Below are 13794 nucleotides of genomic sequence, written 5' to 3'. Positions count from 1 at the left end.
CGACTCCCAGGGAAATCCCCGAAGGCCAAATATACCTATATTTTGCTCGACGCGATCCTACCCCACGATAGCAATCCTGCACTTACACGCCACAGTTGCAGGGAACATGCGCTGTGTACACGAAAGTCGGCTCTTTGTGAATTCTTCACACAACGTCATTACGTAAGTTAAAATTCATTGATTGCCAAATGCGGAATACCCGTCGTCAGTTTAGTCCTGCCATGCTTCTTCGGAGGGCAGCTCACATCCGCCCACCACGCTCGCCGCCGCTGACAATGGGCTCTGAAGAAAAGCCACGTCTGGCGCAGCGCAGCCTCGGCGTCACAAACCGCATATGGCTCATCGTCGGGCTTATCATTGTCGTCCTCACCCTCACTCACTTCATCTTGCCTTCGACTTCTTCACAAACCGCGCCTGTGCAGAAGATCTTGAAGTCAAAGAACTACCTAAATGCATCGCAGAATGACCCAAATCCGTTTCCATTTTGCCCGTTATATGGACCTGGAGACGATATAGGGAACAAGTATGGGGCGCTAGCGTTGTCGCAGAGTCGAATGCACCTGGGAAGTGGAGCGAGGATTCAGAGAGTGCTGCAGAGGGCCTTGTCGGGGCAGCCTGTGACGATCAGCGTGATTGGTGGCTCGAGTAAGTGGTTGGCGACGACGACGCGAATGCACGATAAGACTAAATTCTACCTACAGTATCAGCTTGCCATGGCGCAGGCGACGACCCAATATCCCCCAAGTGTTACCCGACTATTTTTTTCAACTGGTGGAACTCCATATTTCCTCACCCTGCTACCGAACTCACGAATGGCGCCGTTCGACGCACCAATTCCCACTACTTTGGTTATTGCCATTCACAGCATATCCCCGATGTTACCGACCTCGTTATCATCGAACTTGACACCGAAGACACGCCTGACAGAGACTCAATGGAGCATTTCGAAGTTCTGGTTCGCAGCATCCTCCTTCGCCCCGACCAGCCTGCTGTCGTGCTGCTCGGCCACTTTTCGCCCCAGGTACAAGTGCAATACGGGTTCGCTGGGCCTGATCACTGGCACGACGTGGTGGCGCAATATTATGACGTTCCGCATATCAGCACAAAGCCCGCTCTTTACCCGTCATATCTGGCGTCGCCGTCGTCCATCTCCAAGTTCTATGCCGATGCCGTCCTGGCTTCCCCGGCTGGGCACCAGGTACTTGCAGACGTCCTCAGCGCGTATATCCAATCCCAAGTCTGCGCGGCATGGGATATTGCCATGGGACTCGCATTTGACTCGTCTTCTGCGGATGGCGTATTCGACGCGGCTGTGGGCGCGGAAGGTGGCGTTGGCTCTCCCAATGCGAACGGTAACGGTGGGGGGTTGTTTGGTGGTCTCGGTCAGAGAAAGGGTGTTCCTGAGCCAGAGAACCCGAACAAGAAGGCTGGGGAAGAAGTCGATCCGTCTGACCCCGATGCTCGAACAAAGCCTTCGCTGCCTTTGGGCAATGCGGCTCTGCGGGTACCACAACTAAGGATAATCTCTCCCCCGCCTGGTGAGGGCAGCAGGCCATTCGAGGAGATTAGCCCGTTCTGCGTCAGCGCGAACGATTTGGTCAATCCATTGCCACCAAGCTTGTTCTTTGGTAGCGGGTGGTTCGTTCACCATCCTTGTGAGTGCCAATATTGTTGATCGAGGCCGTCTAATGTACTGATTCCCGTTTGATCAAAGCAACTGGCGATGCCAATATCGCTTATGCCGCGTCGCATTACTATTATTCCACCCTCCCCACCTCCAAGATCAGGATTCCACTTCAAGTGGGCGCTGGAGACATTGGCATATATTATGTTCGGGAGAAGGCTGGCAAACAAGGCTTCGATGAAGGTAGCGCGGTCGAATGTTGGGTCGACGACAACTATGCAGGAGCCAAGACGCTAGAGAACGCGGGCGAGTCTGACGGCCTTGTGTGAGTACATGTCTATTCCTCGTTGTTGTGCTAGTACGCTGAAGCTTGCCGCTTAGGCTTGAGATGATCGACCACTACGTCTCTCGAGGCTCGCACTTTGTCGAGTGCCAGTTACTCGGTGAAGAGGGAGAAGGTGTTCCACCGTTCAAGATCGTCGGTGTCTTCTCCACGTAGCCACACCTTTTTGTTCTTTATTGGGCACTCTATGGTTGAATGATAGATACTCTCATGGACCCTTCTTTGTTGCTGCCAACTTGCTGTCCGATTGCACGATTGTTCGCTCTACCATTATTACACGGCATTCTGTATTTATATACTTGTTAGCATTATTCCTACTGGTAATAGCATCATCGTGTGTGTGAGAGGTCGCGTCGTGTGGATCGGCTGCAGAGACAGATGAATATTGGCGTGACAACAGAGTACAAAAAGAAGAGCTAAATTCAGAGAAAAACAACCTAGATATCTGAGCAACTGGAAGTCCCGACTAATCGTCTCCAATTTTTGGCGCGAGATAGTATCGAATGTACCCGGACTCGAAAGAGTATGAAACCTCGAAAGCACGATTAAGTTGGTTGGAAGTCTTGGGGACTGAAAGGCTTACCAATAGAGGTACGTCGTTGCTCATCATCAGTTGGACGCTGTCGCTTAGACTCGAACTCTTGGAGAAGTTAACGAGGTATTTGAGGGAGAATGTCAAAGTGACGTGTTGGTTCATCGCGATGTCGACACCGCCGGAGTACTCATCATCGTCCTTCTTTGTTTTCGCTTTCTTCGCCGGCTTCTTGCTCTGTAAGCGAATATGAGCATCAATAACCGGAGTCGGCGTAAATCAAACGGCGTACCTTCGACGAACTGGCTTTCTTTCGCTTTTTGCTGCTTCCCTCCGACTCCTCTTCGTCGTCCTCTTTCTCGTCTTCGCCCTCGTCGTCACTCTTGGCGGTGAACTCTTCGTTACCATTCTCCTCATCGCCATTCATCTCCACATCATCGTTGCTCTCCTTCTTCACCTTCTTCTGCTTCTTGGCTTTCTTTTTGGCCTTTGCAGAATCTTCATCCTCATCTTCCTCGTCCTCCTTCTCTTCTTCCTCCTCCTCATCGTCGTCGCCGATCTTGACTTTGCCGTCCGTTGGTTTCAAGAGAACACTGCCGTTCGCAGCCTCCCCGTCGCTAACGAAACGAATACCCTCTTTGTTGACCTCAATCCGCACACTTTCACCGAGCAGGCTAAGATCCTTGACGATACGCGTAAATTCTGCAGCAGGAAGCGTTATTCGCGCGTCGTAGTCCGTATCAGGAATCCCGAGTTGCTCAGCATCGATATCCATGAGTTTCATATCGTATTCAGCAATTCGATCGGAGTCTTCCTCGACAGTAAGCACGAGTCAAAGAAGCCAAAGCGGTATAGATCTCACTTTTGGCTTCATATACGAGGTTCAAGCTGTCCAAGCCATCGCCGGCCTTGAGTGTACATGTGTCGTCGTCCTTCGCGCACTTGAGAACCTTGGTCAACGACGCGAGATTCACGCCCAACGGCATGGGTCGATCACATCGATACTTTTTGAAGCCCGTCGACTCCATCTTGACTACGACGAGGGCAACGTGAGAGTTGTCCATAGCTTGGAGATTGATGCCTTCTTCATTGCAGTCAAAGTTCGCGTCTGTCACAAGTTCCTTTATGGCTGTGGGATTTCCGTGAGACACATATCTCCAGCTCTCAGAAGACCCTCACCATCGAGGAGTTTCTTGAGCAGACCGGCTTCCTGAAGCTTCGCTTCGAGCATGGCGGGTGGCGAGCGGCGTGAGGGACGTGAATGTGGGGTAGATGGTGGTTGCGTGAAAGACGCGAAATACAAGCACGACGCGAGGAAATGAGAGTTTGGGCTTATTTACCGGTCGCGCGTTCCAATAAACAGGGACAACGCCCCTGACAGCCCCTAAGGGATATTCACGGAGTTCCTTGCGTGAGAAACGGCATGTAATCTGCTTCAAACTTTTCCTTTTACTCTTGCGACTTGCTGCCCTTCCCCTCCCAATGATTACTTCAGTCCCCCTCGAATGGATAAGACTTGCGCCGAAACGTATGCCTTTGCCCCAGCTCGCCTAGCACAATATGCCCACTAATACTCAATTTACCAGCCATGCGGCGCTGCAGCGATTTATCGCATCCCAGAAAGCCTTCCTCGAGCGCACCCAGTCCGACATAGACCGTTTGAAGAGGCTCAAGGCCGAAGCAGCCGTCGATCCTGATCGATTTTGCTCAAATATCAGCAATAATGTGGGCTTCTGGAGTCCCCTGCCCTGTATTGTCGCTCATATTGGTCGATGGTAGCTGAATGACTCTGCCTACAAGCTTAGCAAGCGGCTGGAAGGCTGGACGGACCCCCCAGACGTCGACTGGGATACCTTTGTTGGTTGTGGTAAGGAATGTCGATGTCGATGTTGGCTCGTTTCTAAGACCCCTTCAAGATCCCAGTGCGCTGAAGGCCCTCGGTTCTGATGCGCGCTCATCGTATGCCAACCGTAATCAGCCTCATACTTCTCAACGCTCCGAGTTGTCCGAACTCCAAAAGCTTGTCAAACGAGCAAAATGCCAGATACTTGACCCCGTTGTCGACAAGCTCACTTCGCAGGGGTGTTTCGACAGAGACGAGGACGACGAGATCGACATGGAAGAAATGAAGCGTGAGATCGAGCGTGAACGGATGATGCGCCTGAAGAAGAAGAAGATTCGCTGCGGAGGTCTCACGATCTCAATCAGTGCTCGAGTGCCCACAGATGTTGTCGTTCGAAAGGACTTGGAGGACGAAAGCGGCGATGTGGAAATATCTATCGGGGATGATCGCAAGGCTTGCGACCCTGCATCATCTTTGCAGTCTGCTGTCGACGACATTCCATCGATTTCTCACACATCATCCGCACCACCTTTTGTCACCAGTTCTTCCAACATAGTCAAGGCGACACGTGTCCGACGTGCCCCAGCGAGAACACAGGAACAAGACGCAGGCCTGAATGACACTAGGCCGCTAAAGAAGGCGAAGCTGAAGGCAGAACCTGAAGAGCCTCTCACCATAGCTCCCACTACTGCTGCGAATACGAAGCGCTCGCGTGATGCTAGCCGGCCCAAGTCAGAAACCTACAAACAGGCTTGGTCGACATCTGAACAACACCTGCTTGAAAAGCTTCTTGAAGACATACCAGACGGCGAAAAGAATAGGTAAGTCTTGTTCGCTTCTTTCTTCTCTGTCATCAACATACTTCACAGGTGGCAGAAAATTTCCCAAGCAATGGACGGACGTAGAACACCTCGTCAGGTAGCTAGTCGGGTTCAGAAGTATTTTGAGAAGTTGAAACGATTCGGTGTTGGATTGAACGGCTCATAACTCTAGTGTATCTTTTACTGTAACCATTCTCCCGTCAACTGTATCCAATCTACATCCGTGGGCAATCCATCGAACGTTATATGGGTAGTGCCAGCAGTAGCAGTCATTCTCCATGGTCTCGATCACGATCGTATGGACGCCACGTGACTCCGCCCCCACAAGTTCACAACCATACCACCTCACGGGCTTGCCACATCACCGCTACATATAAACCATCTTTCAGCTCAACTCCCTTCCACTCAGAGTCCCTCTTCACCTCGTCCAAAATGTCAGGTAAATTCGACCCCAAGAATGCTCAGAATCTCATGGAGGTGAGCACCGGCTTCCCCAATCGCCGCCCTGCATCGCTCATCGGATCTATGGGCGTGTAGATCGAGAAACAGTGAGGCGCCTTGTAGTGGAATATTGTGTTCATGAGTGCTAACTATGTCGGAGGTTTGCGGTGAAGGCGGTTGAGCAGGCTCAGGTATGTTCGCGGTGACACGACACGTTGTAACCACAAATCCTTAACGCGCGCACGACAGACATACTGGAACCTTTTGGAGAAGGTCGCCCCCAAGGACCTCCGCCTGACCAAGTACGTCGTGGCCAGCGCATGCTCGATGCTTCATCTCACGCCGCTCGCCCCAGATACGACGACGAGATATTCGAACATGTCATGAAGGACTTCCCAGAACTCGCTGAGGAACCTTACGACAAACTGGTGAAGATTGATGAGGAACTGATGAAGAGCCCTGAAGGAAAGGAGAGATGGCGCAAGTTCATCGCCGAGTTCGTCGTCTCACGCTGTTGTCGGTGCAATGACGTGTGCTCAACGCAAGGTACAGATACGAGAAGAAGATCAAGGACTTCAACTTTGGTTCCTTGATTAGGACCGACGCGACACAGGAATATGGCGAGACCAACACTATCTTCGGTCAGTTCGTCATCCCGTGCTGAGCTCGAGCTCTCACTAATCTTACCCCATATGTAGTTACACGTATACAAGTACGCTAACATGCACTTGACATGACGAGACTTGACTGACTTACCTGCCTTACCCATCAACGTAGTTCTACGCATATGAAATCTGCAGAAACAAATTGGGACTCAACGACCGCGCCCACGAACTTGCGAAGGCCGAGGCTGAGAAGGAACGCTTGGAGAAGGAGAAAGCTGCAACAAAGAAGGGGAAGAAGAACGGCAAATCATAGCCTCTACAATCGGATAGCTGCATGTTGTGTGGGTGCGCTGCTGGTCGACTCCGTTGCTCCTACCTGCTAAAACGCGATTGTGGGTAGAAAAGTACTCAGTGCGTGAAGTCGGGTCTGGTATTATACTTGATCACACCTTGTACATGTCAGAATGAATAATTGGCATTTCATCGTTCACGTCCTAAACGTTTGTTCTAAGTTATTGCCGGGTCTCATTAGATGGGATCGGCGAACGCCGAATCGCCTCTTCCTCAACTACTACTTACTTCAAAGTTCGGGGCACCCTGAATAGACGTACTGTAGTGCTTGCAGCAGCATCATAGATTTGAAAATGCCCTTCACGTATGCCGTAGGCGAGTCATGATATCGACTATGCGAACATTTTTATTGAGATTTCGTTTCCAGAACATATGGAAGAGGACGAGCCTGCGAGTAGCTCCAGCAAAACGATACCTCCTTGGGTCGAATTAGAATACGCAGTCAGAAATCGCACTTCCATATTGGTTCCAGCGTTCCATTCTCTAACAAATCCTTAGCACATGCGCATACTAGCTGGACCCAAAGCCCAAGTCCGCTTCACCCATTTATCCAGATCTTCCTGCAAGTCTCTTGAGGAGGCTCTGAAGCCATCATCTTCGCCCGAGGATCTGGCTGCATTTTCGTGCCATAGCGAGGGCATCCTTGAATGTATGAAGAATGCAGGTCTTCCAATCGATAAAGTCTGCCTCCTTGATCCCAAGGCCGAAGCCGAGCTCTCCCCGGACGATGGGGATGGAAGGTTTGCTTGGTTTCTGTTCGGGGTACGTCCCTTTTCGTTGCAATGCATCTCCTTCTCCCGACTGATTGATAATATTCCAGGGGATTCTGGGTATGATTATACACTGATGGTCCATGCTATCATGATGACGCTAAACCCGACGCTGTAGGAGATGATCCACCCCGAGATAGGACGTCTGAGCTAAGAAGTTTGGGGTTTCCTACCCGTCATCTTGGTCCGACGCAGATGACAACGGATACTGCCCTTGGCGTGACAAAGATAGTCGTCGACGATAAAGGTGAAAGGATTACAGTGTCAAATAGGTGATCGGGACTAACTCTGCTCATTTTCAGTACCACTGGATAAGATACCCTACGTAGTGAGTGCTGCGAGCCACATCCGTTGCTATGCTTGACTAGTAGCCTAGAATTATCCATCAATAGTGTTCAACCCTAAGGAAAGCGTAGAAATGCCGTTCAGTAAGTATCTTCTAGTCGTCTGATCTCCCTGGCATTTGACTCTAGACGTCTACCTTCGTAGAGTATATTGCGGACGCCGACGGCAATCCAAAACTTCCGCCGGGTATGCGGGAGCTTCTGCACGAGGACCTCAATAAAGGATTTGAATTCTGATCCATGTCAATAAATGACCCTTTGATTTACACACAAATAATGCAGGTAGTCGTAGTTGTACAAGATGCGGAGGAAGGAAGAGATATCAATGATGATGTAGGTGGTATCGAAGCGGAATATTACCCTATATATGGTACAGAGTCTGCAAGAAATAGATACGGGAGGAGATTGTGCAAAAGAAATGAAGCACTATTTGCGCTTATAAGTCGCATCTAGTCAACGAAGCACGGAACGGGTGAGAAGGAAAACAAAGGCATAGGCCCAAGAAGGGCTCGGTTTGTAAATCGCTATTGGGCGACTGTTGGTTCTGAAGGTTTGTCCCAAGGGGCCGGGATGCGTGCTACGTCGACAAGGTTCTGGTCAGCACGAGCGTCTTTGACGCGGTCTCGATCGTTCATTTCCATACGTGCGCGACACCGCAGAAGGCGCAGTTTCGTCCGTTTGATCCCTACAGACAATATCAGACAAACAAATCAGCGATGCGTGAAAAGACATACATGTAGCAATTGTAGCCCGATCTTCCTCCATGAAAGGGTTGCCGGTTTGCAGAAGGTCGTCTTGCAAGGCGTACAAGCACCATAATGATTCTTCGTATAGCTTTTCGCATTCATCCGGGGAAGTCGCTTGATCAAGTAGCTCCTTTCGTGCAGCGGTACGGCTCTGTAAAAGAGTTACTCTCAGAATAATGTCCTGTACGATAGTATGATCAAGACGAACTAAAACGAGAGCTCGGTCATAAACAAGCTGATCTAACCAAGTCTTTGGGCCCTCGTACTGAGCAGGCAGCCACGTCTTCACCAGCGCAGCACGATCGTTGCACTTTATGAAGTGTTCCTTGAACCAGTTCAACGCTGAGAAAGCATCATAAGTACCAGCTACTAGAAGACACGTCCGACTGACCATCTGTGAAACCTTCACTGACAATATAGTCGTCATCGGGGCACCGCATGCGCATGTGTTCTTGGTGGTTGCGGAGAAGATTGATGCCCTTCTGCGAGAACGACATCAGAAGCATGTAGACAGCGACACACGTCACGGCGTTATATTCCGCTTCGAGGTCTGCATTCTTGCGTCGTTTGGCGTGCTTCTCGGCTTCTCCTTCCAAGGGCGCGAACTTGCTTGGATCGGGCAGGGGTTCTACAATAGGTCGTCGGTTTCCTTTTTGTCCTTGTAACATATGTTGTTGCAAGAACTCACTCTGCGGTATCGCTTTGACGTACTCGTACATTTCGTCAGCCCAGTGTGTCAAGACGTCTGTCTTCTGAGCAAGTTCTTCGAGAGTGCCTAGTAGTTCATCTTCCATAGGGTCCCTCTGCGTATCTTTATCGAGCGAAATAAGCTGGGGGCGCCGGGGCGATGAAGATGTACTGCTAGGACGAGGACGAGGTGGAGCTCGAGAGGTGCCAAAGAGCTTCTTTGATGCGAGGCTAATAGCTCGGTTGAGGGCGTTAGTGGCTGCTCGAGATGCAAGGCTTGACGGCGACGAAGAAAGGGAGGGCGCTTGGGGATGCGGTGGTGGAGGAAAGATGGCATTGCTGGGGGGAGCGGGTGATGCGTCGGTGGGTGAGCCCCGCGGAAGGTAATCTTCAATGAGTGGTGATGGTGGAATTTTGCGGTCTTGTAGGGGACGTCGGGGTGCAGTGTTCAATTCTAGAAGAGGTTATTGAGGAATTTAGGTAGAAATAAATAGTGAAGTAACGTACCGTCAATAGCACGGTTGAATTCAACGGCTCGGGTATCTCCAACAAGGACGTACTCCCGGCGAAGCATACCATCCTCCTCCGTCTCGCCGGGAATGAAGGAGCCTTCAGTAGAAAGCGCCCTTTCAGCAGAAGGGGGAGGTTGGGGAGGATGCCCGTTGGTTGACGGCCGCCTCGTCTGTGTCGGTGAGGGAACCTTGTCTCTAGATGACGAAGAGCTACATGAGGCGGTATGAATACCGATAACCCAAGAAGGTATTTGATGGTTTCCTCACCTGTTACGCGACAATCCTGGAACGGCTGCTGCCCCATCCGTACTCTCGCGCTTCCTGAAATGAAACTTACTTGGAGGTATTATCGTATTGGGGTCCAGAACCTCTGGAGGGATGATACGGTGTGCTTCGGGCGTAGCGGAACCTCCCATCGAGGCCCCTGCTGAATTATTCGACCCGTCGAGTTGGGCCGATTCTCGTGGCCGGGGAAATTTCGATTTGGCCAACGCCAGACTCTTGAAGAAATCATCGAACGTCGCCCGTTCCACAGGATCCCTCTTCAACAATGCTCTAATCAACTGCTTCACGTCTATCGGGACCGTTACGATATCCTCGTTTCCTTCATTACGGGGGTCTTCATCAGGAAACTTGATACCCTTCGACTGGTCGATCTTCTTCAGCAGTTCGATGTGGTTCTGGGCTCGAAAGGGTGCCTTGCCGACAGACATCTCGTAGAGCACGGCTCCAACAGACCAAAGGTCGGCCTTGGCGTTATACTTCTGGTACCGTAGGATCTCGGGTGCCATGTACAACGGGGAGCCGCACAGTGTCTCGGCCATCATCGTGTTGGGGAGTGACCGTGCAAACCCGAAGTCCGCAATCTTGAGGATTGGCACACCGATGGGATGGCCACGGGCTAGTTCTTCGGGGGAGGCTGGATTAAGGAGTAGATTCTGGGGTTTGATGTCGCGGTGAATGAGATTACGCTGTCGGAGGAATTTGAGGGCCCGGGCTACGAGAGTTACATGTGGTATAAGTGGGGAGGGCGAATGGACTCACCTAGCTGCCGAAGGAAGCTTCTGACTACGATCTCGTCTAAACCGCCTGTCCGAGGGTGAACGTAATACTGGGGTGCGGCTCCCGGTGAGGGAACGTATTCTAACCCTTCTACACGTCCCCGCTTCTTGATGTAGTTCGTCAGGTCTCCGCCTGCGCAGTACTCGATGATCAGGAATATATTCCGCTCGCCGCGCACGATGTCAAGCAACCGAGTGATATGTCGATGCGAAAGTGACTTAAGGATCTCTATTTCACTCTGGAGATTATCAAACAGCTTTGCTGACAATTTGTCTCGCTTGACGGCCTTGACGGCCACTTGCTGGTGTGTGTCCTGTCCGCATGTTCAGCAATTATTGGCCACGGGTCTGTTGAGCGTTCAGCGCACCTCATGATAACCCTTGAACACCGTAGCGAAACTCCCTTTCCCAATTTCAGAGACGATCACGTAAGGCTTCGCCTCATCCTCCTCCGATGATTTGCTTGTCATTCCACTGCTAGATCTGCCATTTCTTTGCGATTGGGGAACAGTAGGCGGCATGTACAACAGAGTGAGAGGTAGATAAACAATCCACTAGGGCTTTGAGCAGTCTCCAGCTAAGGTCGCCCGTATAAGAGGTGGTGAAATCCCGAAAGGTCGTTACTGGCTGTGTTGCAATGGGTCAGCGGCTTTGGAATCCCCTTCAGCGACATGAAGGTAGAGAAACAAGGTAGACTTACTAATATATCCAGCGCTTAGCTTCTGGCCTTCTATGGTCCTCGGTCCTGCGGCTGTACCAGAATGGCACAGAGCAACAGACAACGACTCTTGTTGCTATATCAAAGTCGTCAAAATAAAAATGCACAGCGGCCACTGCAGATTAGGGCGCCTGGCAGCACAGGGTATGAGGAGAAAGCAGTAGTCAATTATTCACACGGTCAGATTGAATGCTCAATAGTGTTACTGTGGGAATTAATAACCAAGTCTGGTACCGTGGGTAAGCATTCTACAAATCATATCATTTCGGCGCGTTTTCGCAGCTTTGCTGACTACGGCGACTTGCGGACATCCAGGATGAGTTTTGTCGGCCCATCGTCGTCTTTTGACCCTCTTTTCGCGTTTCTTTCGTTTTCCCTGTTAAAGGTCGAGGCAGCGTTCTACAGTCTCCCCGGTTCGTCGGTCATCGCGCGATATGTCAAGAGTTCGCACCAGAACGATCCTGGCCGAACGGTGTTAGAGCTTATCTTGGTTGTTTTTGCCATCCGGACGCTGCTGCAGAGTCGTACGAGGAATGAGAAACAGCAGAAACACTTCATTGAATTTGACGAAAAGGTATGCACGGTGTCCGTATATTGTTAGATTTTTCTTACGCTTCCTAGGAAATCGACGAGCTTGTTGCAGAATGGACACCCGAACCACTGACACCACAACTTACGGCCACGGAAAAGAGTGACCTCGCTGCAATTCCGATCATTTCCGGCGCAAATGGCGCGAAACCCAGAGTCACGAAAATGGCGAAACCCGTATTGAACCTCGCTAGCTACAATTTTACTGGTCTCGCCGGGAACGAACACATTACATCTCGTGCGGTTGAAACACTCCGACGCTACGGTTTAGGAAGCTGTGGTCCTTCAGGTTTCTACGGCACGATTGACGTCCATACCAAGTTCGAAGAGACTGTCGCATCATTCTTGGGAACCGAAGCCGCTATCCTCTACGCTCAGTCTATGGCCACCATCGAATCTGTCATCCCTGCTTTCTGCAAGCGTGGAGATCTCATCATTGCCGACAAGCATTCAAGTTTTGCGATTCGAAAGGGGCTAGAAATCTCCCGGGCAACGGTCAGGTGGTACGAACATAACGATCTCGCTAGCCTCGAGGAAGTTTTGATGACTATCGAGAAAGAGGAGAAGCGACGCTTGCGCAGACGCGGTTGCCTAAGCAGACTTTTCGGGCGCTCGCGAATTCAGGTCAAATACATCGTCACCGAAGGTATCTTCGAGAGGGACGGAGCCATGGTGGACCTTCCCAAGTTAATCGAACTCAAGCAGAAGTACAAGTACCGCCTCATCCTCGACGAGAACATGTCTTTCGGCTCTGTCGGTCGCACTGGTCGTGGTTTGACAGAGCTATACAACGTTCCGGTAAGCCATCAAGCAATCTGCAAATCGCATTGTAATTCAAGCTTTCCGTAGGCCACCAAGATTGATATGATTGTTGGTTCTGCTGCAATTGGTCTCGGTGCTGGCGGAGGATTCTGCGCGGGTACTCAGGCCGTTATCGACCATCAGGTAATCTAATTACTATTCTATGGCGAATATTTGCTAATATATTACCCTAGCGAAGTAACGGTATGGCATTTGTGTTCTCGGCATCTCTCCCGGCCCTCCTCGCCGTCTCCGCCACAGAGGCCATCCAAATCTTGTCGTCCACCCCGTCCATTCTAGAATCACTCCACGAGAACACACGCGCAGCACGAGCTATCTTGGACAAAGTCGACGGTATCACGATCCCCAGCCATCCTGCTAGCCCCCTCATCCACATTTACCTCAAGGGTTACACCTTCAACCCCAGTTCTCCAGACGCCACGCCCACCCGCTTCCTTCATCCGTCGTCTGCCCAGAATTCGCCAACCTTGTCAATCGTCACCAAGACATCATCCAGCCACGGCTCCTCCAAACAGTCCCATCAGTCTCCGCTCTCACTACCCCAACTCAGCCCAGCCCAGATCGCGCTTGAGGAAAGTATCTTGCAAGAGATTGTGGATGAAGCTCTGTCCCAAGGTGTGTTGTTGACCAGGGCTAAGCGCCTGCGAGGCCAGGAAGTCAACGAGCCCAAGCCAAGCATCAAGCTTAGCATCAGCGGTGGCAGTGGCGGGTTAACGAAGAAAGAGGTTGAGAAAGCTTGTGCTGTCATCAAGAGCGCCGTTGCGAAAGTTCTGGCCAAGAGACGATGAAGATTGCGGGGTACTTATAGATAGATGAACAAATGCTAATATTCGGATGTTATTTAATGCCCATAGAGATGTTGGCGGTACGAACACCAATTGTATACCCTTGGTAATTTACGAGCTTGCATGATAGTACTCTGATTGTTGCTTCGCCTCCCATTGACTCAGTACAATGGTTCCATTAGTTGAAGTAACAGACGGTAA

General features: G+C 50.9%; 7 protein-coding genes across 7 annotated transcripts; 5 read left to right on the top strand and 2 right to left on the bottom strand.

The window, feature by feature from the left end:
* Window positions 1–188: 188 nt before the first annotated feature.
* On the top strand, window positions 189–2123 carry CAP64 (Cap64p; the record flags this gene model as incomplete). The annotated part of the gene is made up of 4 exons (XM_036769823.1): window positions 189–645; window positions 702–1655; window positions 1715–1949; window positions 2006–2123. The coding sequence occupies 4 exons, from the start codon at window positions 189–191 to the stop codon at window positions 2121–2123; spliced, it is 1764 nt and encodes a 587-aa protein (XP_036635668.1).
* A 310-nt stretch (window positions 2124–2433) lies between these two features.
* POL30 (proliferating cell nuclear antigen) lies at window positions 2434–3730 on the bottom strand (the record flags this gene model as incomplete). The annotated part of the gene is made up of 5 exons (XM_036769822.1): window positions 2434–2499; window positions 2551–2736; window positions 2792–3309; window positions 3362–3628; window positions 3679–3730. The coding sequence occupies 5 exons, from the start codon at window positions 3728–3730 to the stop codon at window positions 2434–2436; spliced, it is 1089 nt and encodes a 362-aa protein (XP_036635667.1).
* Window positions 3731–4004: 274 nt separating this feature from the next.
* Window positions 4005–5329, top strand: PC9H_000158 (uncharacterized protein; the record flags this gene model as incomplete). Its single annotated transcript, XM_036769821.1, has 5 exons — window positions 4005–4027; window positions 4086–4224; window positions 4279–4366; window positions 4416–5163; window positions 5212–5329. The coding sequence occupies 5 exons, from the start codon at window positions 4005–4007 to the stop codon at window positions 5327–5329; spliced, it is 1116 nt and encodes a 371-aa protein (XP_036635666.1).
* Window positions 5330–5595: 266 nt separating this feature from the next.
* PC9H_000157 (uncharacterized protein) lies at window positions 5596–6522 on the top strand (the record flags this gene model as incomplete). Its single annotated transcript, XM_036769820.1, has 8 exons — window positions 5596–5640; window positions 5701–5711; window positions 5765–5795; window positions 5854–5906; window positions 5960–6100; window positions 6157–6245; window positions 6303–6316; window positions 6382–6522. The coding sequence occupies 8 exons, from the start codon at window positions 5596–5598 to the stop codon at window positions 6520–6522; spliced, it is 525 nt and encodes a 174-aa protein (XP_036635665.1).
* Window positions 6523–6932: 410 nt separating this feature from the next.
* On the top strand, window positions 6933–7911 carry PC9H_000156 (uncharacterized protein; the record flags this gene model as incomplete). The annotated part of the gene is made up of 7 exons (XM_036769819.1): window positions 6933–7001; window positions 7059–7322; window positions 7381–7390; window positions 7449–7577; window positions 7633–7658; window positions 7707–7758; window positions 7820–7911. 7 exons carry the CDS (start codon window positions 6933–6935, stop codon window positions 7909–7911), a joined length of 642 nt encoding a protein of 213 aa, XP_036635664.1.
* Window positions 7912–8198: 287 nt separating this feature from the next.
* Window positions 8199–11201, bottom strand: ATG1 (Serine/threonine-protein kinase; the record flags this gene model as incomplete). Its single annotated transcript, XM_036769818.1, has 9 exons — window positions 8199–8359; window positions 8409–8571; window positions 8629–8762; window positions 8812–9048; window positions 9109–9561; window positions 9615–9829; window positions 9887–10616; window positions 10664–10994; window positions 11049–11201. 9 exons carry the CDS (start codon window positions 11199–11201, stop codon window positions 8199–8201), a joined length of 2577 nt encoding a protein of 858 aa, XP_036635663.1.
* A 513-nt stretch (window positions 11202–11714) lies between these two features.
* Window positions 11715–13596, top strand: LCB1 (serine palmitoyltransferase component; the record flags this gene model as incomplete). Its single annotated transcript, XM_036769817.1, has 5 exons — window positions 11715–11972; window positions 12020–12784; window positions 12836–12931; window positions 12982–13213; window positions 13364–13596. The coding sequence occupies 5 exons, from the start codon at window positions 11715–11717 to the stop codon at window positions 13594–13596; spliced, it is 1584 nt and encodes a 527-aa protein (XP_036635662.1).
* Window positions 13597–13794: the final 198 nt, after the last annotated feature.

Source organism: Pleurotus ostreatus, assembly GCF_014466165.1.
Source record: "Pleurotus ostreatus strain PC9 chromosome Unknown scaffold_1, whole genome shotgun sequence".
NCBI classification, from domain to species: Eukaryota; Fungi; Basidiomycota; class Agaricomycetes; order Agaricales; family Pleurotaceae; genus Pleurotus; species Pleurotus ostreatus.
Note: the sequence above shows the minus strand (reverse complement) of the source record. Positions and strands in the feature narration are given on the sequence as shown.